Raw genomic sequence first — 25139 nt, forward strand, 5'->3', positions numbered from 1 at the left:
CCTGTATAACTCATGCATTTCGGGCTGATAGTCCGCTTGTTTCTACAGTAATCTGGTGTTTAATGCATGCGCAGTTACAGCAAAACTCCATACCTAGACAAAACGAATAATGATACCGAGTCTGGATGAAACAGAAGTTTGAACACCTGTGTAAATTACCATTTACTTGGGAAAACTGGAGGGACTGGACATTCCGCTTGTTTGTGTCATTCCAACCTTCAGAGCAGTTTTAAGACGAAGTAATTTTTGTACTCTTTTCAGTCTTTTCAGCCGATTTGGATACAATTTGTAGCGGATCGTTCTCAAACTACGTGAAATTTTATTTACCATTTTCACTGAGACCATAATTATACACCTCGTTTGCCCCCACCCCCCCCCCCTACAATTTTTCATAACCATTGCTTCCAATTGTTTCACCTGTTAATACAGTCGTCCCAAGAGGAATCGAAGACAACGGTTGTGCCAAATTTTGGGGTGTAAACAAGGCACGGTATGGTCTTAGTGAAAATTTGCAATAGTTTTATATCTATGCACAGGATATCCACCTGGGTGTTTTGTGTGACTGGTAAACATCTCTCAGCTTCCAAAGATTGTTTACTAAGTATGCAATACAACAGACGCGCTGATCAGACATAACAACTCAGGTTTGATTGATATTCTTATTAGTCTGGCTGCCAGAAGCGACACACACAATTGAAAAGAAATTCATAGATAATTAACATTTAATATTGCATATAAATTAATGGTTTTTGAGAACATCTATCGCTTTAGAAAAAGACTCAGTGTTTTACAATGTTTGTCAGGTTCCTCAATTTCACGGAGTTCTCCAACAGTCTCTCCCCACTAATCGGCGATGTTCTCTTTTTACTTTTGCTCGTTTTCCCTCATTTCGTTGTTTTCTGTGATACCAAATACGGCTTTTGCTCAAATGGAAGGTTAGTTTTGTTTTATTTATATAGAAGGACATAGACTGACATGACTTCTTGTGCTGTGTATGTAACATTAGACTTTGGTAACTAAAAATTCTGGTGAGTGCGTTAGAGAGAATGTATAAGAGCTCCTATAATTTTGCCCGATCTAAGTGAGGGCTGTGGATGTAAACTATGTTTTCTTTTTTAATCAGTTTTGATAGCACACAAAATTATGATTTTAACTTTAAAGGTCGTAAATTATCTATCATAGAACTGCCGGGTTTAAATTTAGATTCCATTTATCCACAAGTGTTCATCGAGCACCTACAATTCCTCATTCATCTTTTCTCCAACCTGCTTCGGTTTTACTTACATGTAACTAACATTTGCGACTTCTAGTTCATAAATCATTAAACCTAAAAATCATATTTTGCCTATTTTTTTTACCCCATTTGGCGTTTTATGGCTAGATGTAGGTGGTCGTGTTGTGCTCAAAAGTGGACTCTCTCAGAAAACTTGGTACTTTTCGTGAACGCATTACAAATTAACACTCGGACGTACACGCAAATTCATACACCTACTGTGGTACAAGGTCGGGGGGGGGAGGTTGAGAGAACCCCTCCTCATCAATGAGACGAGGTACATTTCATGGGTGGTGGCGCTGCTGGAGGTCTATCACGTCACCAACAATGATCGCCATCTTAGATTGTGCCAAAAATTAGAAATCCGGCCGCGGTTAAAACCGCGAGTAACTGATATTTTTTTGGTGCTCGGACATTTAAAATAATACATAAAAAAGCACTTTGTATCATTTTATCCACCACCTTTACCTTTATTTTTGAAAGATGTTGAAAAAACATGCATTTTCACTCAAAAATGGCTTGACCGCCTGCTACTTATGACGTCATATCTCGTAACCGTAGTAGCTGACCATTACTAAAATTGTCTCAAAATGAGCTCGAGGGATAAACAAACAGCTACTGAAAACGTCACGTGCTGATGTTTTATCGTCTTGGAAAAAACTCAGAAAACCCTCAGAGGGGGAGGAGGGGAAACCCCCCTCCCCCCTTGTACGTTCGAAAACATGTTCTCTACTCTTATAGTTTTTCGATGATTACGCCAGCTGGTACCGAAAACGAACAACTTCACGGCTGATTGCTTAAACCACGATGGGTAAATTGAGGTTGCAAAAAAGGACATTTCTTACTCCAGCCTACTTTAAATGAGTGACAACTGAAAGTATACATTTGTTGTGGAATATTTTGAAAGTTATTTTTAAGACAGATCTATCTTATCTTTTAAGTTTAGTTTTTGATCTTTTGTTTTTAATTGTACTTTATTTAATTCACGCTTAGCTCGCGAATTTACTCAGTTACCATATTAGGAATGTTATTCGCTTGGCATTGTCAGATGTTAGTTTTTTACAGGTGGTCGTGCTTGTGGTGTTAGAGCTGACCTTCGTTCTTTGGTACTTATCGGTTGCGTCTGTGCGTAGGCTAATCTATTCCCTAACAATAGCAAACCTGTTGAAATGTTAGCGATAAGATATACAGACATGTCCAGTTTTGGCTATTAAAACCGCTACTGTACTTGAACTAGAAGTAGAGAAGAGTGGAGAAATTGGTAGAACTGAGAAAGTTGCTGAGTAAGTAGAAGTTGTAAGAAGATTAAGAAGAACCGGAAAGTAAAGATGTAAATCAGATTCTTGGTAACCTCATCTTGTAGCGAGCGAGTTGCTCCAACACACCCCCACACACTACTGCGAGAATCTCTGGGGAAAAAAAAATTTCGATTTGAACACAACCCAATTCTAATTTTGAATTTGTTTGTAGGCTTAACTTAATTGTCGCCATTTTTGTACACTTTTGTGTTCTTTTTCTAGTACAAAACGACGCTATTTAATTCTGCCTTTACATTGCTGTATAGTGTTTTTCTTCCTTTTGCCCAGAATTTTGTCTTGTTGATAACGGAAATCGGTATACGTAGAATTTATATTCAAGAAACTCAATTAGCACCCACTCTTAGCTCAACTGATAGCCGGCATGATTCCATTCACTTTCAAAAATAAAATTTAGTGTTAATTAGTAACTTGAACAAATTGACAAAAGCTATCTAAGCTGAATGAATTTTGGAATTTCCAATCAATTAGTTGAAATAAAATAGCTGTTTTCAGGTCTCAAAAAACTCACCAACCTCGTTAAAATTTCTTTGAATCATTTTTGTAACGTTTGTTAACAAATTGAACTACCCAAACCACGCATTCTGCCCTTTTAGCTAGTGAGGCAATTAAAGTTGGGTTATTGTAGTTTGATTTGTAGTAGAAGATGGGTTATATTTTTAGAAAAGACTTCATGTTCAGTCTTTTCATAAATGCCTTATTCTATCATCGATGACGACAGCGGTCCGAACAAAACCGCCAATCAGCAGCCGTTTTCTGTGCGTCCAAAAATCTTATTACCATGATTGCTTGTCTTTTCAATAAGAATTAACATCGAATCCTCTATATTTCTTTTGAAAAGCGAAAAAATGATAGGTTCCCTTTAGCTTTAAAAAGGTTCTTGAACATGTTATATATTTCCAGTCTAGGGAGTGCTTAATGGTTTTTCGACCAACATTGTTAAAATTTAAATTATGCTTTATTAGTCTAAACACAGTACGTTTCTTTTTGACGACTTGCCAAAAAAGAAGAATATATATACATACTGTGAAAGGTTTGAACCTAGGAGTGATTTCCAAAGTAGGTTGGGTGAACGTAGTCCTGAATAGGACTGTTGTTGTTGACAGTGACTGACGTTTCGACAACCTGCTGAGCGGGAGTCATCTTCAGCGTCAAAGTGAGTTGTATCACGTCAATTGATGGTATTATACTCTGGTTATTCATCTGATTGGTAAATTACGCCGCGATGTTATTGGTAATCTGTCAGTTAAGCCGTGATGTTATTGGCTATGAAGACTCGTAATCAGTAATTGGTGCGTCTCGACCCGTCTATTGTCACAGTTCAACAGTCGTCTGTTGTGAGTCAAATTGTTAGTTCTCCAGTATACATACTGTTCGATAAGGTTTTAGAGACTATGTGGGTTTTTTCGATCATTAGTACTGTTAAGTTGTGTTTGTAGTGTAAATATTTAAGTACGTCTGATGCATCAGTAAGGGAGCCTTTTTTATGACAACTTGCCAAATATGGAGAATCAACCGTCTTAAGTAAAATTTTTGGGACTTCGATGCAATTAAAAGGGCTGTGTCACGGCAATCCAGTTCATTTTGTTTAATTTTGCCGATTACTCGTCCTTAATCGCTATGGAACTTAAAGTAAGCAAAGAAATTACATATAAATGACAAAATCAGAGATCCGAGACAAACAAAAATGTCTCCTGAGCATTATTTTTGAAGTTGCAAGCAGCAGGGATCAACTTTGAAAAACTGTTAGGCAGAACAGTTTTCAAAATCCCTAATTTCAATCCGTTTCAACCTTCTTCAGTTTTGCTCATCCGTGGCATCTGTTGTTTCTGTTATGTTATTTTAACCTTGCTTTAAAGTTTTAAGAGGCTATTTTTTTGTTTCTCTCAATTTAACGGGCATTTTGTAATTTCTTAATTTGGCTGAATTTCGTGACACAGCTCCTTTAAAATGAGAGATTATATGGACAGGCGGGTTACCCGCCAACGCGGTTTACCTCACCTTACTGGGGTCCCCCACCTCCATGTAAACAGGCCCTAAGAAATGTGCCCCAAAGTGTGATGCACGTGCTGAGCTGTTATTTTTTCATTACACAAATTGTTTTCAGACGTTCGATCGTTGCCACCATCGTCGAGTGGCTGCTTCAAACTTAATAAATCTTAATCAGTTTTAAAGCTACATGACTTTAAACAGTCCGGGCCACAACCAGATCTGGGTATGTAATTTCCTGCAATGTGATTGGTCCATACCGCAACCAACACATTGATTTGACCGCGAAAGGACTAAGTTCGACAGAAATGTCGCAGCAAAGAGCGCTATGGCTGGGATGTTCCTTGAAGAAAAATAACAGCATGTACTACCAAACCGATTAATCGAGATGATTTTATGCGTCTTAGCGTTCGATTTACAAATATCAAGATGATAATGATCGAGGAAGGTTTCTGTAAAAACGCCTGGACTTCTGATTTCAAGAGGCCCGAAGCAACTGAACGACACGGATCGAAAGGGAAGAGTAGGGAATTTGAATACTTGAAATACTGATACATTTTAAGTGGAAAGGTATAAAGAAGTCGTGTTTGGATTACTTTTTGCTAGCACTGCTTCGGCCTACAGGTCCTACAGTAGTATGCTTTATGCTTCTTCGGGAGCAATTGCAAGTTTTCAGTGTCACACCATTCAAAATAGATCAAAATAAAAATCAAAACCATTCGACAGATAAAGCCCAGAATCTGGGAAGTGAAAGGAGGTAAATATACAAAGACCCTCGCCAAGATTTGGGTCGAAGGAATAATTCGTACGCGAGATATCCGAGGAAATGTTTTACCCAAATTTATAGAGCTTTGTATGGAGACGCCATGCTGGAACTCATCCGGATGAGCTCCAACATGGCGGACGGAAACCAACAGAAACATCTGTTGCCGAGTTTTGCTACAAAAGCGTGAATTTACTCCTAGAGGAACTCACAAACATTAAAGTAATACTCTTTCTTATACTTGAACTGTTTAGATATCAAAATTCCTCGAAAAAAGTTACTTTTTTTAACCTAAATGACAGCTCTCTTGGCCGTAATGTAAATGCTGCGTCACGCAAAAGCTTAGAAATTCAAGCGTACTCTATTACAAAACCAAGAACCCTTCTGAAGCGAAAATTTGTTTGAAAATTAGTTTTCACGATCAGCTGCTCTAATACACCATCAAAGTAAAATCTCAGTAGGATCGATAGTTTTGTATTTTGAATTTTAGTGACGTCATGTGAAAACCAACAATACCATACGCGCTAAAATCTAATTGGGATCGAAGGAGTGCTGGATATCAATTTTCAATATTTCAATCGTCAAACATCTTGGATAAGTATGCGAAGGTAAAAAAATAAATAAAATTTCTGTAAATTGCACTCACAAAGGGTCGTAAACAGTCATTAATCAATGTCTGTCTTTTCGTGGTACAAAACCCCATTGCGGATGAAAATATTAAAATACCATTCACCAGGTGGACTTTATCGTGTTCTAATAGCATTAAAGTGGGGTGGTAGGCCTACAAGAATTTTAACTCATGCCAAAATGCTGCTCGTTTCAATTAAGTTTTTTTACTCTGCTGGGTAGATTATGATCTGGAAGATTGTACATTTTCACTGAGATTTTAGCCCCTTGTTGCATACTGAGAGGTCATGGCACACACATCGATTTACTGTGGTTTTTGTATCTGGTCTGAAGGATTTTCGCTCTAATGCAAGAGCATTTTCTGTGACCTCAGTTTTTGAAGCGTAAAGCATTTTATTACGGTTGAATAAGGGTTTTAATTTTCTCCAAAGTGCCTTCTGGATCTAAATAACTAAGCGATTTTTGTTAGTCCGTGAATGTAAATAAAAATGTTATTTTTTTTGCAGTGTTGTATCACGCTGTGCGTTTTCTTTGAAGGATGTTGAACTATCACGGATAGTGATTAACAGATACAAAATTATAAGAATTAAGTGCAGCTTCAACTGAAGCTGCATCAACTATGGAGAAATGCATTGTGACTCAGTAGATTCCAGCCTGGTGTTTTTCATAAATGCGAGTCTTCTGACTACGGAGCGCGTATTCCCTAGCCTGAAATTCATCCGATTGCTTCGAGTCGTTTTCTCCTCTCAGCAACGTCTGAATCGACGGGCCGTTAATGCCGTCCAGTGACGTCACTCACTACCCGAAAACCGGGTAGTGATTTTGATTGGTTGATTGTCTAAACATTCGCATAATTATGTATAATTATGAAAAATTTTAGCGGGATTGTCGCTTGATATTAAGCGGATCGCATCCCTGGCATTCTTTCGTGTAGTTCAAACATTTCGATAACCTTAATCTTTATCTTAAACAGCAAAATTGCCCTTGTCTTCAAAACTGAAATGCTAAATTGAACTGCGAATGAAGAATCATTGCGGAGAGTCGGTAGGTTTTTCATTTAGAGCCGCTTTGTGGTTTCGGCCACGGTGATTTTGTTTACGTGAAGTTTTCTGAGATCACTGTTATAATTCGACGTTCTTGCTATTTTCACCGTCAAGTGTAACGATTCTGTTAGCTTTTCTTTCTTGTTTCCTTGTTTTTTTTCGTTAAGGACCAAATAGCTTCTTTTCAATTAAAGCAAATCATTGTGTTTTTGAACTAAGTGTTTCATGTGTGTGTTTATTTCATTGCGTGATTGCGACCGAGTTTGATTATAGAATTCAGTACAACCGGTTTAGAGTTGTACTGCATGCAGTTGATAGTTTGAACGTTAAAAATGAATTACGATCGAAAAAAATAAAGCAATTCTGTATCATGCAGACATTTCCAAGCGATATTTCTCGGTTTGCCACTTGAAAATCATGTTTTACTTTTTGCATGAATTAAAGCAAAGGTCAAGGAGTAGTGACGTCACTGGACGGCATTAACGGCCGGTCGATTCAGACGTTACTGAGGGAGTAATAACGACTCGAAGTAATCGGATGAAATTCAGGCTACGTATTCCCTTCCTTGACAATAGCTTTTGAATAAGCTTAACAGTGTTTGAACTGTTTTGTTATTGCCACTTTGTGATCAGGCAAGACCATGGTTACGGTTCTCCACGAACAAACTGGCGGCATCTTTTTGCCACAAAAACAAGGTGCTTTTGCTTTTCCATCCGACTGCAAGATAACATAAAATAAACATTGCGTTACAATGAAAAGCAGCATATGAACGGCGCCACTGACTGTTGCATTCTCCAAAGCACAGCACTATTTGAATTCGCTATGCACTACACCAAAAAGACCACCACCAACAGGCAAATTTTATGTACATTTCAAAAAATTCTTTTTCAAGGATCAGAAAATTGAAACTCATCTTCTTTTTTAGATGTTTTGCGCCTTGTCCGGCATTTCTTTGAGCTGAAAAACTCTCGTGTTCGGTCGTTTTGCCTCCCAAGAACGCACAAACGTTAATCGGACGGCAATTTTTCTTCACACCCCTGTTTTATTGCTGTCTAAAGTCACAGCTCTCAAAGTAGTATGGGGAAAAGACACTTATAGGCGCAGCAAAGAGCCTGGAAGTGACCTTCCCCCGTGTTTCTCGACGAGGGCGCCATTTTGCAAATGTGGGTGACGTCATCATATATCCAGCTCTGGTAGTGGCCCGGACTGTTAAAAGTCATAAATATCAAGTACCTAAGAACTGCCAGAAAAATACTTAATTCCATGTGAAAATAATTCCTTATTTTTCTTCCCCTGACCTCTAGGCTTTACTTTAGTTAACGTTTTTGAGTTTCAGCTCACTTAATGCGTTCCACTTTAAAAGCCATTCTTAAAGCCAGGAACTCCCTAAATTAAGAGATTTCTAATATGCACGACCCATGCATTCTAAAAGCGTAAATTAAACCCTTCATTCTTTCTCTTCAGAATTTACCACCATGTATCATCACAGTCTTCGTCAAGATGTTTTTATAAAGGACGAGTACCATTATTTGAACGTTTCTAAAGTTGGAACGTTTACAGTGTATGACAGCCTTGACTGCACCTTTAAATGCCTCGGCAATCCTTCCTGTTTGTCCTTCAACCTGGCAGCTTACAAAGGAGCAGATGGAAAGTTGCGGTGTGAGTTGTTATCCTCAGAAAAGTACAGCAATCCTGAGGAGTATAAAAGAAACGACAGTTTTCATCACTTTTCCATCAAGGTGGGGTAAAATCTTTGCATAGAGTTTATTAAAGTAAGATATTTTTTGATATCCCAGTCTATGCGATTTTTAATAACCTGTCACGAACACGAATCGACGTAAAAGTGACTACTGCACGTAACAAGTCGGGGTTATTCAGTCGAATGTCACTTTCTTCTTTTTTTCTTACTTCTGCAATCAACACTTTTACGCAAAACAAAATTACCTTAATTATATGGCATTTGACATCAACCTTTTTTTAACTTATTTCAGACTCCATGTATGTCATCACCTTGTCAGAACGGAGGCTCCTGTGTAGCGAACTATAAGTATCACTCGTTCGACTGCCGTTGCAAAGAAGGGTTCTATGGATAATTTTGCGAAGAGGGTAATTGATATTCAGACCGGGGCCCCTGTTCAAGTTAGGACAACCAAACTTAGCGGCTTTACCTAAAATTTATCTGGGAACATTTTAAAGGCGTTGTGACGTGTACGTCAACATTGATGTTACCATGGCAACCGAGTTTTGACAGCCATGTTTTTCAGAATTTGCTTTTTCTCTAAAAAATAGGTTTAATTCATTTCTTTTTTTTTACTGATTGAATTATTAGGTTATCTACTTCTTTTTTTCAGTTGCCAAGTCCTCATGCCAAGACGTTTATAATCAGCTCACAGAAAAGTGAGTGATCCTATTCATAGTAATTTAATTGATGAGGATAGATCACTTAAAGTCCGGGCGATCATTCGGAGTGCGTCAGTACCGTGTTTAAAAGCCAAAAATCAGCCGTCAGGCCTCAAAAACGGAATACAATTGTGTTGCAGAGAAAGTCGATATCACTTAATTAATTGTACATGTTAGAATTCGTATCATGGCTGATGGATTCTATTTCAGCCTTTGTTCTCCACTCTGGAAACTTAAGGTTATTAGAGGCCTAAACTCGTAAAAGCTGGTGAATTTTTAAAACAAATGATTGGTACTGTTCAGATAATAAAAACCATAATCTGTGAACACCACCATCCTGCACTGAAGGCCCTCCAGCAAAAAAAGTTGTTGATGACATGCGGTGGAACCCCGCCGTTTCGCTTAATACGAACACCCGTATAAAACGAATGGTTCGTTTGTACCGACAAAAGTTCAGATATTTCAGTGCTCATAAGTAAACCTGGTTAATATGGAAAACGAACACTTTTCTTGTGTCCCGAGTCCCAAACTGTCATATCATAACTATCGTAAACTCCCCCGGAAGGTCCTCAATAAAGTTTTATAGGGGAAGCTTATCCCTGGGCCTAACTCCTTGCGTTTTACGCCCGTCATTTTTGCAGAAAAGGTACTCCTTTCGTACACCATTGCATTCGTCTCTAATGGTTAAAGGTTCAAGTGGCTTGTTACAGGCACTTTATCCCCAGGGGGTACTCAACAAATTTTTACGGGGATAATCCCTGCCCCGGGGTCCATGTCCTTACCTTTCCACATATCATGTTTGACAGAAAAGGTACTCCTTTCGTATACCATTCCATGCCTTTTGGCGGTTGAGGGGTGGAGTGGCTTGTTACAGGCATTTTAAAATGAGCTCAGACCAAACAAGGGTCAATGGGAAGAAAGACTGCCTTGAAATCAAACTCGTCACGCTATTTTAATTGGAATTTCTTTTTTTTAGTAACAAAATCGTATTAACCCACAGAAATCTGTAATTATTTGAAAAAGGTTCATTGTATGCAATTAGTACGTGATTGTGACAAGGAAATAGGCAGTGGACAGTAAGGTAGCGAGTGGTCACCAGTGACCATAAAGCGGGGTTGACGGCATGAGATTTTCTGACTTGGGAACACAGAAAAGTACCCGTTTTCCGTCTTAACCGTTGTCCCTATTAAACGGGTTAGACAAAACATGTGAGCATCAATAAACATGCAAAACTACTAAATATCTGTGTAACATGTTCTGAGTAGTTGTCAAAAACAACCAATCCAAGTCTTACAGCTTAGATGACGGGTAAAATAGTAAATTTGACGTCAGATGAGAGAACATCATGCGCTCCATTTTCGCGGTTTTTCGGTCGCCCCTTTCCCCTTCCTTCTGAACATCTGCTACGCTGTTTAGCCATCTTCGATGTCCAAATTTAATTCCTACAGAACACTTTATTCAAATACACTTTATTAAAGTTAGGTGAAGAGCAGCACAGCTTGGTATTATAATGCAAAAATAAATAGCAACCTATGCTTGAGGTGAAATTATATCTGAGTCCAAAGTACATCGTGTAGTACTAACATAATGGGGAACCTGAGAAATTTACATTTGACTGAGACTGTACTGAATTCCATTCATTTATTTTTGCAAGAAAAAGCGAACCTTTTTTTTTTTTTACAACCAATTAAGGTACATTCCATTTTTTTCTCTCCGACGGTTAGAGCTGGAAAAATTAATGAGATTTCATTTTGTACAGGTTGAACGTGACTCAGTTGGTCACTCTCCTCCTTGACTCCAAACTAGTTTCAGTTCTCTGTCACTTTGGAAATTTTGGATGCGGAGATGGAGGATGGACACCGGTCATGAAGATGGACGGCAACAAGGTAAGACATTTGTGTACGTTTTCCTTTAGTTTGGCGACAGGAGTGGAAAAAAAAGTGTCATTAATAATTAAATACAGGTTTGCCTCTGTCAGCGGTAATTTTCAACTATCCTTAGGCTAGCCTGCGAATACAGCCGTTTCTCCTTGCTCCTCGTCGCTAGGGACGTTCCGCCAGGAGGAACGTCTGCACCTCAGCGACAGAAATTCCATACTTATGACGTCAAATTGCAAAATTTTCTGGGAGAGCATAACCCCAGTCCTCCAAGTTTGAAGCACCTTCGGCGCCGGCTAACTTTTCTTCTCGTGCGTACATGCTAAGTCCCTGGATCTGAAAGATTTGAGTATTAAGAACACCTTTAAGCTGCTGGAATATCTCGGTCAGTAGCAGAGGTCACCTGCCCTTTCTGTTAGACGATGTGAAGGTTTTCATCAAAACACGGAAGCCTGGTGTCTGTACTTGCAGATACGCGAGAGTTAAAGATAATTATATTCAATTCGGCATTTTTCAATCGCATCAACCACCGACTAATGATTAAGGAGTGCAGTATTTGTTTACTTTTTATTCTATCGGTGACAATTAACGCCATTTCGCCTGCTGTAGTCTGCTACGTAGCCGTTATTAGTGTCGTCACTCAACGCTCCTCCCCACTAACACTAATAACGGCTGTGTAGCAGACTACGCCTGCTGTGGCTAATTTCATTTTATAAAGCTGGAGAAACAACGACGATGTAGATTTTCTTTTCATTGTAATTGATCTTCCATTGCAAATTCGTTTTTTTTGCTTCTCCGGGAAGGATGTAGTCTTTTGAAGAAAAAAGAAACCTTTGAACTTTTCTTTTTAAAGGACAATTTTTCTATTTCTTCCTCCTTTCTACCACAGCAAACGTTTCACTACCATGACGCCTTTTGGAACAACAAAGAAACCTTCAATCTTGACGGAGGGAAGACTGGGTTTGACTCACAGGAGACCAAACCAGTCCCTCCTACTGGAACACATCCTTCTCCAAGATCTGCCTTGGTATGAAGATCGGCCAGCAGATCAAGTTTATTGTTATCAACAAGCAAGCGAACTCCTTGTACTCTCTGATCGCTGATAGGAAGTACCGCAGGACCTCACTGGGTCTTGGCACGTGGAAGTCACTGATTGGTTCTGAGGCCTCCTTGCAGCTCAACTGTAACAAGGAAGGTTTCAATGCTGTTTGTAAAGATTCTCGTTCTTCCAAAGCCAGGATCGGTATCGTTGGTGACAACTACAGCGATTGCAGAACCTGTGAGTCTAGAATTGGGTTTGGTACTGGAGGATATCGTGCTAATAACAACACATGCGGAAACGAGGCTAGTGTGTTGGGGCCAGATAATGGCGAGAAGCATATCAAGGCAATGGGATATATTTCGGTGCAGTAAAAAGAACCTGATATTCGGGGCTAATTTACTTTTGGCGCCAAACGAAAGTGTAGCTTAACGAAACTCTTCTTCTCTCTTCGTTTTTTGTGGATAAACAATAGACTACGTCTAGATTGAATTAAAGTTAACCATTATACATAAGAAGTAAAAGACACACTGAGAAACTAAGATTAAAATAAAGTTATTAGCTACTGTAATCCAGTCTCGCTATTGCTCTACCCGCTAACAAAACTGTCTTATTTTGAGATTGGAGGTGAGTTTTCAGTTTTTACTTGTTTTCTTTTTCATTATTGTTGTTTTACTTAGATCAGCATTTAAGAGGACGAAGTTGGTGATGCGAGTATTAGCTTTCCTCCGTGGTCTGTTTGTCAAGCTCTTTTAAATGAGTGACCTTGGAGAGCTTACAAAATCCAAAGTAATAATTATAATAAAAAAGATAAAATAAAAAACGTTCTGTGCTGGTATTTAGAAACGCGGGTGAGTGTTAACGTGTAAATATCAGGTCGAGCCTATCACAGGCTTCTGTAAATATTTAATTTCAGGGGTCTGAAATGGACGCATTGGCATAAATTAGTCTCTAACTGGGTTGAAAAAGTTTTTAGACGGGGATCATCTTTCTTAAATTGTGATCCAGAGGGGATGACGGGTGAGGAAAAAATTGGCCGGAACACTTTGCGGTTGCAAACGGTTGCTGCCCGCAGACAATCTTTGAAGACCGATGTTTGATGTGTAAAAGACGATACACACGAGGGATTTTGCTCCCGGAGCATGCTCCAGGGGAGCAATTGCTGGGGAGGGGCACTTGCTGTTTTTGGTAAATTCTGAAGATGACTCTGAAGATGACTTCCACACAAATTGTCGAAACGTCAGTCATTGTCAACAACGGGACAACGATCACCCGGCGGACAATCATGCTCAAATGACTCTTGGGTTCAAACTGAGGCTTGATTGTCAGTCGCTGTCCGGGAAACGAGCCCGAGCTCCTCCACTGAAGACATAATTAAAACTGTAGCTTTATTTGGTCTTCATTATTTCCCGGGATTCTCCTTTTTAATGTTTTCCTGTCAGTTATAATGTCTCGAAAAATATAAATATAATGGTTAAGTTAAAGCATTATGTCTCAAAAAGCATTACTTATCAGTTCAGTATTACTGTAAAAACCCGCATATAAGAACCTGTTGATTTAAGAACCTACAGGCTGAAATTTGGCATTCAAATACTCAAAAATACAAGAACCTGTCCAGCCTGGCAATTAAAGAAACTGTTGGTTCTTATACAAAAAATCACTGGGGCTCCAATTTTGATGGTCAAAGAATTCTGGATTTTAATAGTGGGAAACTTCTGACAAACAGTTTAATATTGTGTATAATTATGTTTTCCTTGACTATGTACATTTGTTTAGATTTTCACGAGAAAGACGTAGACGATTTAAACGTAGACGATTTAGACGTAGACGATTTAAAATATAAAATATCTATATATTTCTGTCAATGGTTACAGTACGACAACCTCTGCAAATTAAAAATATCTATTAAGAACCTTATCGCCTGAATTGTGAAAAACTACCCAAAAATATAAGAACCTGTTCAGCCTGACCTCGAAAATTCTAAGTTCTTATATGCGGGTTTTCACTGTATTCTCTTATATATCATTACCTTACTTATGCTTGTACACTACGGGGAAATAGTTTTTTTATGCTCCACTGCTGTCTCAAATCGTAAAATTACAAAACGAAGCGGTTTGTATTATAAATGATGTATTTTTTAATGGAATCAATAACTCCATACTAACGGTATCCCTAAGCCTTTTGAAATTTCTTGATATTGTAAAGCTGAACACATTGTATGCTTTTTTATAATTATTTCCACCATGAAAAGTTTCCTAATATACCTGTTTCAATAGTATCTGAGCTACATAATTACAATACCGCCGAAGTACATCATCTAATCAAATAGTCATACCCCCATTTCGAACTAATCTCAGGAGATTCTGCCCCAGCGTTATTGGAAGATTCTTTTGAAATAGCATTCCGCAATTAATCAGAGACATTTATAACCATCTAAAAAGTTTTTCAGAAAAGCAGTTTTAGCTGTTACCTTGCTCAATACTAATGAAACACCACCTCTTTAACAATTCACTGAGCTATTTTACATTTTTCCTTTACTTTGTTATTAAGAACTACAAGGTTTTTGTTGTACGTAACTTTAAGGGGCACAATGTTAGTTTTTCTTGACGTGCCGTGCCCCTCTCCTCTCTTTCTTATCTACAATGTGATTTAATTGAAGTGCTGTAATTTTGTCTTGTGCGTTTTCTTTGTTTGTAAATTTTATTTGTCACTTGCTTTTTCACCGTACATGTAAATCTAATTTTGTATTATCTTTTGCTTAGGTTTAAAGAAACGAATAAAATGAAATGAAAAAAAATGAAATAATGACTTGGCAGACGCCCCCCTCCCTCCTCAAGAAATCCCCCTAGCAAATAATCGCCTACTTGATGTAAGGAAAATGTGCGGGTTTTTTTAACTATTGCTATGGTTGATGAACACTGTGTGGTCATCAGTGAAGTGCTTATACTCAATTTTTCTCACGCATTATTGTTTTTTTGGAACCATCCGTCCCATTGTTTTAGGTGGTCAGGCAATTAAAGTTGGGTTCTTGCCACGGACCGCCAGATTCCACAGCAGGTGATTCCTTTTACTAATGCGTTAATACTGAGTTTGCTAACAGTCAGATGGACATAACTACATTGTACACAATAACCACGTTTAAGAAAATCCCGATAAGAATTTGGTCTTGCGTTTCATTCAATTCTGAAGGGTTCAATCGCATCGAAGTCCCACCCGAAAAACCCATTAAGCACTCCCGAGCATTGAAATAATATTTTCAAGAACTTTTAAGTAAAGCTAAAGGGGACCTATTATTTTTCGCTTTTCAAAACGAATACAGACGATTCCATGAAAATTCTTTTTGAAAAGATAAGCAATGGTTGTAATTAGATTTTTGGACACACAGAAAGCGATTTTGTGATGGCTGCTGATTGGCGCTTTTATTAAGACCGGAAATAATGCATTTATGATAGACTAAACATGAAGTCTTTTCTGAAAATACAACCTTCCTTCTACCCCAAATCACCCTAACAAGTTTGTTAAGTTCTTATTAGTTTCATTCTTTTTATGTTGTATGTTCACAGTTAACTAAAGAGAAATACACCTGTAAGTTGACCCTCAAGGCAATTTAATTAATATTCCCTTGTAAGGAAGAAGTAAAGTTTGATATACAGCCATATTAAATTGCAGTGCAGAAAACTGTAAAGATATTTTCTAACGCCAAAAAGTCTTGGAGCTAAAAAAAAGATTATTTATTTTGGTAACGTCTCTTTTAAGGGGGCAATACCCATGCGATTTTTTTTTTGTCTTGTTTTTATAAGAATGTGTTATTTTTTTCCAGAGCCTTAATCGTAGTAACCAATACGTTGGCGTATAAAGTGCATTAGTTGAGGTTTCAAGACTTGTCATTAATTGGTCCTGCCAGAGTACTAAAGCGACATAACAGACAAAGAAAGTCATGAATAACAAACATTTCATATTGTATAAAAAAACTGGTGGTTTTTAGAACGGCTATCACTTTACAAAACACTGTTTTTGGCACTGTTTTTAGGACAGTTGATTTTCTTTATTTGGCAAGTTGTCATAGAAAGGTTCCCTTTTTATTGATGCAGCAGACATACTTAAATATTTAAGACTTTAAACTAAACATAACAGTGCTAATGATCGAAAAAACCCACGTAGTCTCTGAAGACTTATACGGAGAACAGTATATTATTCTTACTTGGCAAGTCGTCAAAAAGATACTGTTTATAAAGAGTAATAAAGCATAATTAAATTTTAACCATATTGGTCGAAAAATCCATTAAGCACTCCCTAGCGTTGAAATAACATTTTCAAGAACTTTTTTTAAAGCTTAAGGGAACTTATCATTTTTTTCGCTTTTCAAAAGGAATATAGAGGATTCGATGTAAATGTTTGAAAGAAAAGTAATAGTAAGTTGTAATTAGATTTTTGGACGCACAGAAAACGATTTTGCAATGGCTGCTGATTGGCGCTCTTATTCAGACCGGTGACGTCATTGATGGTAGAATAAGGTATTTATGAAAAGACTAAACATTGTCTTTTCTGTAAACATAACTTTCCCTCCACCCCAAATCATCCTAAAAATAATTTGCTGAGCCCGTCTCAGTTTTATGCTTTTTATGTTGTATGTCAATAGTTAACTAAAGAAAAATAAACTTGTAAGTTGACGCTTGAGACATGTTAATTAATGTAGACTTATTAAACAAGAAGTAGTTTGATATAAAGCCATATTAAATTGCAGTGCAGCAAACTGTAAAGATATTTTCTAACCCCAAAGTGGCTTGGAGCTAAAACAAATCGTCAATTTTGGTAACGTCTTCTTTAAGGGGGCAATACCCAAGGGACGTTTTTTTGTCTTGTTTTTATAAGAATGTGTTATGTTTTCCAGAGCCTTATTCGTAGTAACCAATACGTTGGCGTATGAAGTGCATTGGTTGAGGTTTCAAGACTTGTCATTAATTGGCCATGCCACATTGAAGCGACGTATTAGACAAAGAAAGTCATGAATAACAAACATTTAATATTGCATAAAAAACTGATGGTTTCTAGAACGGCTATCACTTTACAAAACACTGTCAGTTTGGCAGTGTTTGTCAAGTTCATCCACTGATTTTACCGTGAACAGTTTCACCAATCTGAGATGTTCTCTTTATCCTTCTTCCAGCTCTTTCCGTTGTTTTCTGCGATACCCAATGCAGTCTTTGCTCAACTGGAAGGTTGGTTTTTCTTCGCTTTATTGATAGTCGAGTGAAATTTCATGGAAATAACCTTTTTACTTTGTATAAGTTAGAGGGAAATCTATGAAGAGGACAGTTAAGGGAAGATGGAGGCAAACAAGCTTTCCTCATTATAACGATATCCATGTAAAACAACACCCGCGGATAGTATTTTGTCACTAACTAACATGGCTCTTCTTCGGTTTCGCCTGGTTAATTACTTTAAAAATCGCTTAAAATTGCGGCCGGCATGTTAGAGAAATGTATGACAGTCCCTAAAATTTTGCTGGGGAGGGAGCTTCAACTAGGACAAAAACAAAGACTAGTTTTGCGTTGTTTTAAACTCTATCGCGTTTATAAAGTTGAGTTTTTATCGCGGTACTTTATTTAGTTTTGGTCAATTTGTTAAACGCTGATGTACCCTGTAAATTTTCCTGGAGTTTAATTCGTAGGGACCAAAAGCCATAATGGTCCCAGTTATGGCACGACATTAAAAGTCAACTAAATAACAGTAGTGGACTGCCAGAAAATCTCTAATTAATTTCATGAAGATGATAATTCCCATTTTTCTTCCCCTGACCTCTTAGTAGGCTTTACTTTCAGCTAAGGTGTTTGAATTCCAGTTCACATAACGCGTTCAATTTTAAAAGTCGTTCTTAAAGTCAGGAACTCCCTAAATTAAGAGATATCTTAGTGCACGACCCATGCATTCTAAAAAGGGAAATTTCAAAACCATTCTTTATTATTAATGATTCTTCAGAATTCACCACCATGTATCATCACAGCCTTCGTCAAGATGTCTTTATAAAGGAAGAGTACTATTATTTAAACGTTCCTAAAGTTGGAACATTCACAGTGTATGACAGCCTTGACTGCACCTTTGAATGCCTCGGCAATCCTTCCTGTTTGTCCTTCAACCTGGCAGCTTACAAAGGAGCGGATGGAAAGTTGCGGTGTGAGTTGTTATCCTCAGAAAAGTACAGCAATCCTGAGGAATATAAAAGGAACGAGAGTTTTCATCACTTTTCCATCAAGGTAGGGTAAAATCTTTGCATAGAGTTTATTAAAGTAAGCTGTTTTTTGATATCCCAGTCTATGCGATTTTTAATAACCTGTCACGAACACGAATCGACGTAAAAGTGACTACTGCACGTAACAAGTCGGGGTTATTCAGTCGAATGTCACTTTCTTCTTTTTTTCTTACTTCTGCAATCAACACTTTTACGCAAAACAAAATTACCTTAGTTATATGGCATTTGACATCAACCTTTTTCCAAAATTATTTCAGACTCCATGTATGTCATCACCTTGTCAGAACGGAGGCACCTGTGTAACGAACTACAAGTATCACTCGTTTGACTGCCGTTGCAAAGAAGGGTTCTATGGAGAATTTTGCGAAGAAGGTAATTGATATTCAGACCGGGGCCCCCGTTCAAATTAGGACAACCAAACTTAGCGGCTTTACCTAAAATTTATCTGGGAACATTTTAAAGGCCTTGTGACGTGTACGTCAGCATTGATGTTACCATGGCAACCGAGTTTTGACAGCCATGTTTTTCAAAATTTGCATTTTCTCTAAAAAATAGGTTTATTTGTTTCTTTTTATTACTGATTGAATTATTATTGAGTTATCTACTTCTTTTTTTTCAGTTGCCAAGTCATGCCAAGACGTTTATAATCAGCTCACAGAAAAGTGAGTAAACCTATGCATAGTAATTTAATTGATGAGGATAGATCAGTTAAAGTCCGGGGGATCATACTGTGTTCATGAGTCACAAAAACATCCAAAAAATCACTCGTCAAGCCTCAAAAACGGAATACAATGTGTGTTACACAGAATGTCGATATCGCTTAATTGGTAGAATTTGTATCGTGGCTGATGGACTCTATTTCAGTCTTTGTTCTCCACCCTGGAAACTAAAGGTTATTAGAGACCTTAATCGTAAAAACTGTTGAATTTTTAAAACAAATGATTGGTACTGTTAAGATAATAAAAACCATAATCTGTGAACACCACCATCCTGTACTGAAGGCCCTCCAGCAAAAAAAGTTGTAGATGAAATGCAGTGGAGCCCCTCCCTTTCGCTTAATACGAACATCCCTATAAAACGAATGGTTCGTTTGTACCTACAAAAAGTTCAGATATTTCAGTGCTCATAAGTAAACCTGGTTAATATGGAAAACGAACACTTTTCTGTGTCCCAAATCACAACTGTCATATAATAATTCTCCGTAACTCTCCCGGAAGGTCCTCAATAAAATTTTATACAGGGAAGCTCAGCTAACTATTTGCAGAAAAGGTACTCCTTTCGTATACTATTCCATTCATCTCTAATGGTTGAGGGTTCGAGTGGCTTGTTACAGGCATTTTATCCCCGGGTGGTACTCAACAAATTTTTACGGGGAAGCCCTGCCCAGAGGTCCATGTCCTTACAATTCCACATACCATTTTTGAAAGAAAAGGTTCTCTTTTCGTATACCATTCCATCCCTTTTGGCGGTTGAGGGGTGGAGTGGCTTGTTACAGGCATTTTAAAATGAACTCAGACCATACAACGGTGAATGGGAAGAAAGACTGCCTTATCAAAATCAAACTTGCGCGCTCTTTTGCAGTTTCTTTTTTTTTAGTAACAAAATCGTATTAACCTACAGTGATCTGGAATTATTTGAACAGGGTTCATTGTATGCAGTTAGTACGTGATTGTGACAAGGAAATAGACAGTGTGAAGCGAGGTGGCCAGTGGTCACCAGTGTCCATAAAGCGGGGCTGACGATATATGAGATTTTCTGACTTGGGAACACAGAAAAGTGTCCGTTTTCCGTATTAACCGTTGTCCGTATTAAACGGGTCGGAGAAAATACGCGTGCATCAATAAACATGCAAAACTACTGAATATCTGTATAACATGTTCTGAGTAGTTGTCAAAAACAACCAATCCAAGTCTTACAGGTAGCTAGCAGGTAAAATAGGGGTCCTTTTACGTCAGATAAGAAAGACATCATGCCCACCATTTTCGCGGTTTTTTCGGTCGCCAAGGCAGTTCCCCTTCCTTCTGATCATCTGCTACGCTGTTTAGCCATCTTCGATGTCGGAATTTAATTCCTACAGAACACTTTATTCAAATAAACTTTATTAAAGTTAGTTGAAGATCAGCACAGCTTGGTAGCATAAAGCAAAAATAAATATCAACCTGTGCTGCAGGTGATTTTATATCAGTCCAAAGTACATTAATCGTGTAGTAACTCCCAGTAACATAATGGCGAGCCTGAGCAATTTAGATTTGACTGAGACTGTACTGAATTCCATTCACTTACTTTTGTAAGAAAAAGCGAACCTTTTTTTTCACAACCAGTTAAGGTACATTCCATTTTTTTCTCTCCGACAGTTGGGAGCTGGAAAAATTAAAATGAGATTTCATTTTGTACAGGTTGAACGTGAGTCAGTTGGTCACTCTCCTCCTTGACTCCAAACTAGTTTCAGTTCTCTGTCACTTTGGAAATTTTGGCTGCGGAGATGGAGGATGGACACCGGTCATGAAGATGGACGGCAACAAGGTAAGACATTTGTGTACGTTTTCCCTTAGTTTGGCGACGGGAGTGGAAAAAAAAATGTGTTATTCATAATTAAATACAGGTTTGCCTCTGTCAGCGGTAATTTTCAATTATCCTAGCCTGCGAATACAGCCGTTTATCCTTGCTCCTCGTCGCTAGGGACTTTTCATCAGGAGGAACGTTTGCACCTTAGCGACAGAAATTCCATACTAATGACGTAAAATTATAAAATTTTATGTGGAAGCATAACCCCAGCCTCCGAGTTTGAAGCGCCTTCGGCGCTCTAACTTTTCTTCTCGTTGGTACATGCTAAGTCCCTGGATCTGAAATATTTAAGTATTGAGAACACCTTTAAGCTTCTGGAATATCTCGGTCAGTAGCAGAGGTCATCCGCCCTTCCTGTCAGACGATGTAAAGGTTTTCATAAAAAGACGGAAGCCTGGTCTCTGTATTTGCGAATAAGCGAGAGTTAAAGATAATTATATTCAGTTCGGCATTTTTCAATCGCATCAATAATTAAAGAGTGCAGTATTTGTTTACTTTTTATTCTATCGGTGACCATTAACGCCATTTTGCTTGCTGTGGCTAAATTGTCATTTTATAAAGCTGGAGAAGTGAGGACGTTGCAGATATTCTTTTCATTGTAATGGATCTTTCATTCTTTCTTTTTTCTTCTCCTGAAAGGATGTTATCTTTAGAAGAAAAAAGAAACTTAAATTTCAACTTTTCTTTTTAAAGGACATTTTTGCTATTTCTTCCTCCTTTCTACCACAGCAAACATTTCATTACGAAACAGCCTTTTGGAGAAACAAAGAAACCTTTCACCCTGACGGAGGGAAAACTGGGTTTGACTCTCAGGAAACCAAACTTCCCTCCTACTGGAACACATCCTTCTCCAATATCTGCCTCGGTATGAAGATCAACAACCAGACCAACTTTATTGTCATTAACAAGCGGGCGAACTCCTTGTACTCTCTGATCGCTGATGGGCAATATCGCAGCACCTCACTGGGTCGTGACAAGTGGATGTCACTGATTGGTTCTAATGCCTCATTGCAGCTGAACTGTAAAAAGGAAGGGTTCAACGCAAAGTGTACCTTGAGTGGCCGTTCCAAAGCAAGAATCGGTATTCTCGGCAACGATCAAACAGATTGCCATGAATGTAACTCCAGATTGGGGTTTGGGAGTGAAGGGAACTACGATGATAGGCGGAATACATGTGGAAATTTGGATAACCACAAGGAAAAAAGACTGAGCATCAAGACAATGGGGTATATCCTGGTGCAGTGATAACAATGCTCCTTTATGTCTTTGAGCGAGTAGTGGGAATCATTGTTATACCCGAAGCATATAAGCCCGATTCGGGTTATATGCTTCTGGTTCTTCACAGTCCTTTTAACGATAACTCATCGTTAAGATGATGAGTAGAAATACGTTTAGTTATAGACAAACATTATACACGTCTAGACCTAACGTTTTTTTCTGTCGAGGCATATGAACAGACAACCAGTGGGGATCATGTTTGTTATGTTTGACCAAGAATGTTATAGAGCGGTTCTTGGTGTGTATAAAAGTAGAAGTGCTCGGATTATTTGTTCTCCTATCCCTTGCCATTGAAACCTGTGGAACTGAAGAAACGTTTTTAACAAGAACTTAAATCTAAACGTTTCTCAATGTATGAAAGCTACTTAAAAACGAAGAAATATATAATAATAAACTAATATAATAAACTTTATTTCTCAAACTGCGATCATATCCAGTGGTTGCACAAAAGACTGAATCAGATTTAAGGCAGCCAACCGGTCTGAGGGAGGCACTTTAGGAGTGAGACAGTTGCTACACGCAGACAGTCCGTTGGGAAGACTGATGTGTGATGTGTTGAAAGTGATAAAAGAGGCAGTGGCGATTCCCACCAACAAAGAAACGTCCCCTACACTGTTCCAATACTAATGTAGGTTGTTTAACCTCACCTTCAAATTTTAAAATACCGTATTTCCTCGAATAATAGCCGTCCCTCGATTAATCGCACCCCTCAAATCAATTACCCCTCTTAGACGGAAATATTGAAGACAAGCGCCTCCCTCGAATAAACGCCCACTCTCCACCTCTCTCGCCATCCTCTCTTTCTGTTATACCCTCCCGGTCAACTTGAAGTGGCGTCTGATCCAGCAGAATGATCAGTGACAATTCAAGTTCTGACACCGAGGATATTGACACTGAAAATTAATCAAGGAACCAAATTTGGAACACTTAGAAAGACCATGTTCAGTTTTTCTGATGTGATCATTTTTCGATTTAATGGGATAATAAAACAAAAGGACACGACTTCCAAAATTTTGAATAATCGCCTCCCTCGAATAATCGCCTTGCCTCCTCGAATAATCGCCCCCGGCTATTATTCGAGGAATTATGATAAATGAGGGAGGATGAAAATTAATGAGACGAGGCAAACGGCTTAATGACACCGCCAAATAATGCTGTCATCTAACCTAAGTCATGGTCACTATACACGGCCAGTATTTTGCTTATTATTAGCAAATCTGAGCTAACAGGCCGAGAAGTGGTTACATGCATGCATACCGAGACAGCGAAGGAGGAAAGACGTGGGCGAGCGAGGAGCACCAGACACACGCGTGTCTCATGCCACTCGCACGAAAAACGCGAAAAACCAGCACCTGTTCTACAGGCTGATAATAAGAAAACAGGAAGAGGTACTGAGATTTTAGAAAAGAACAGGGACAGGGCGCTTTCTTTATAATGGGCTCGTGTTTGTAGCACCACTTCACAACCTTTGGAGATGTAGATGGATTCTGACAACAGTAATAAGCGGTGTACAAAAATAATGATACACGACGCAGACGTAGTATAGAGTGTTTTCACTAACGTGGCCAGCATCTATGCAAATTTATTAGAACAAAAGAAAGCGTTTGCATAAGAAAAGAGTTCAACTCCCACAGGACTGGTTTGAGACACCAACATGGCCGCCGTTTCATTGTTTTGGGACACCAATATGGCCGCCGTGACGTCATGTGAGGCAAATTGTTTTTGGAGTTGAATTCTGAAGGGCTGTATCAGAGTTCAGGAAAAGAAAAAAAGAAAGTTGTTGTCTTGTGTCTCCGTCCTCGACAAAACGTGAAATTAGGCACTTTCACGTTATGGTCGTGTAACAAAGTGCAAAACAGTTGGTGTTTTGCCAATCTAAACCTATTGCTTTTTTGCCTTTCTCGTTGCTGTCGCCGTCGTTGTTGCTTAACAGGCTTAAGCTCCCTAATGATGATTGCTTTTGTTTTTCGTTTTTGTAGATATCAGAAAAAAAGTGTGAAAGTAATCAAGATCTGTAAGGGAACGGGAAGGGGGGGGGGGGGGGGGGGAAGGAGGGGGATCCTACAGTCTCACATTCCCACTTCCAAGAGTTTTTACAAAAATACCGCATCTCGCCATTTTTTCCTTGCTTTTCCAAATCTCCTTGGTTGTTTCCAAAAAAACAATGCTTTAACCCATTCGCTCTTGGAAACTTTGCCGAAAAACGCGTTTTGAAGCGAGTCGAGTGGTTTTCTGGTCACTGTCGTGCTATAAGGAGCTAAAACTTACCACAAACCGGTTTACAGGTCGTACACTTCGCGGCCTTCTGATCCAGATGCAAAATATCAGCTTGCGAAGTTCGGGCATGCGCAGAAAGCAAAATTTAGTTTAAAAGTGACACAGCAGTCTTGACTTTTACTTTTCGCTTTCTCTCCTCCCCTCTTTTTTCGCTTTTCTTGCCTCATTTTTTTTTTCTCTCGCTGGGCACTTAGTAGGCTTCATTTTGGTGGGAAGAGTTTTTAGGAAAGCTTTTAGGATCTTAGGATTAGGTGAAAGAAAAGGTAGGTGAGCAATGAAACAAGATTTTCATGGAGATTTTCAGGTCAATGTCATGTGGTTTTTTGGTTCTTTCTCCGGTGTCCTTGACTAAATTGTGCTCATTCTGGTATGGTTTGAAAGATCTCTTCACTCTGCACAAGTTAGCGAAGAAAGTTGTCCTTGACCGTTAAAAATGATGACG

General features: G+C 38.5%; 1 protein-coding gene and 1 pseudogene across 1 annotated transcript; both read left to right on the top strand.

Moving 5' to 3' along the window:
• Positions 1-8486: 8486 nt before the first annotated feature.
• Positions 8487-12701, top strand: LOC140943342 (uncharacterized; annotated as a pseudogene).
• Positions 12702-18317: 5616 nt separating this feature from the next.
• Positions 18318-22387, top strand: LOC140943343 (uncharacterized). Its single transcript, XM_073392424.1, has 5 exons — positions 18318-18581; positions 18835-18949; positions 19197-19239; positions 20974-21100; positions 21872-22387. The coding sequence occupies exons 1-5, from the start codon at positions 18318-18320 to the stop codon at positions 22385-22387; spliced, it is 1065 nt and encodes a 354-aa protein (XP_073248525.1).
• Positions 22388-25139: the final 2752 nt, after the last annotated feature.

The sequence above is a fragment of the Porites lutea genome, chromosome 7 (genome assembly GCF_958299795.1).
Source record: "Porites lutea chromosome 7, jaPorLute2.1, whole genome shotgun sequence".
NCBI classification, from domain to species: domain Eukaryota; kingdom Metazoa; phylum Cnidaria; class Anthozoa; order Scleractinia; family Poritidae; genus Porites; species Porites lutea.

Bases quoted from the DNA above. Each gene is read 5' to 3' on its own strand.
- LOC140943343 (XM_073392424.1), top strand. From the start codon at position 18,318: ATGTATCATCACAGCCTTCGTCAAGATGTCTTTATAAAGGAAGAGTAC. The intron at 18,582-18,834 runs GTAGGGTAAAAT...AAATTATTTCAG, and splicing joins TTCATCACTTTTCCATCAAG to ACTCCATGTATGTCATCACC. The intron at 19,240-20,973 runs GTGAGTAAACCT...CATTTTGTACAG, and splicing joins TATAATCAGCTCACAGAAAA to GTTGAACGTGAGTCAGTTGG.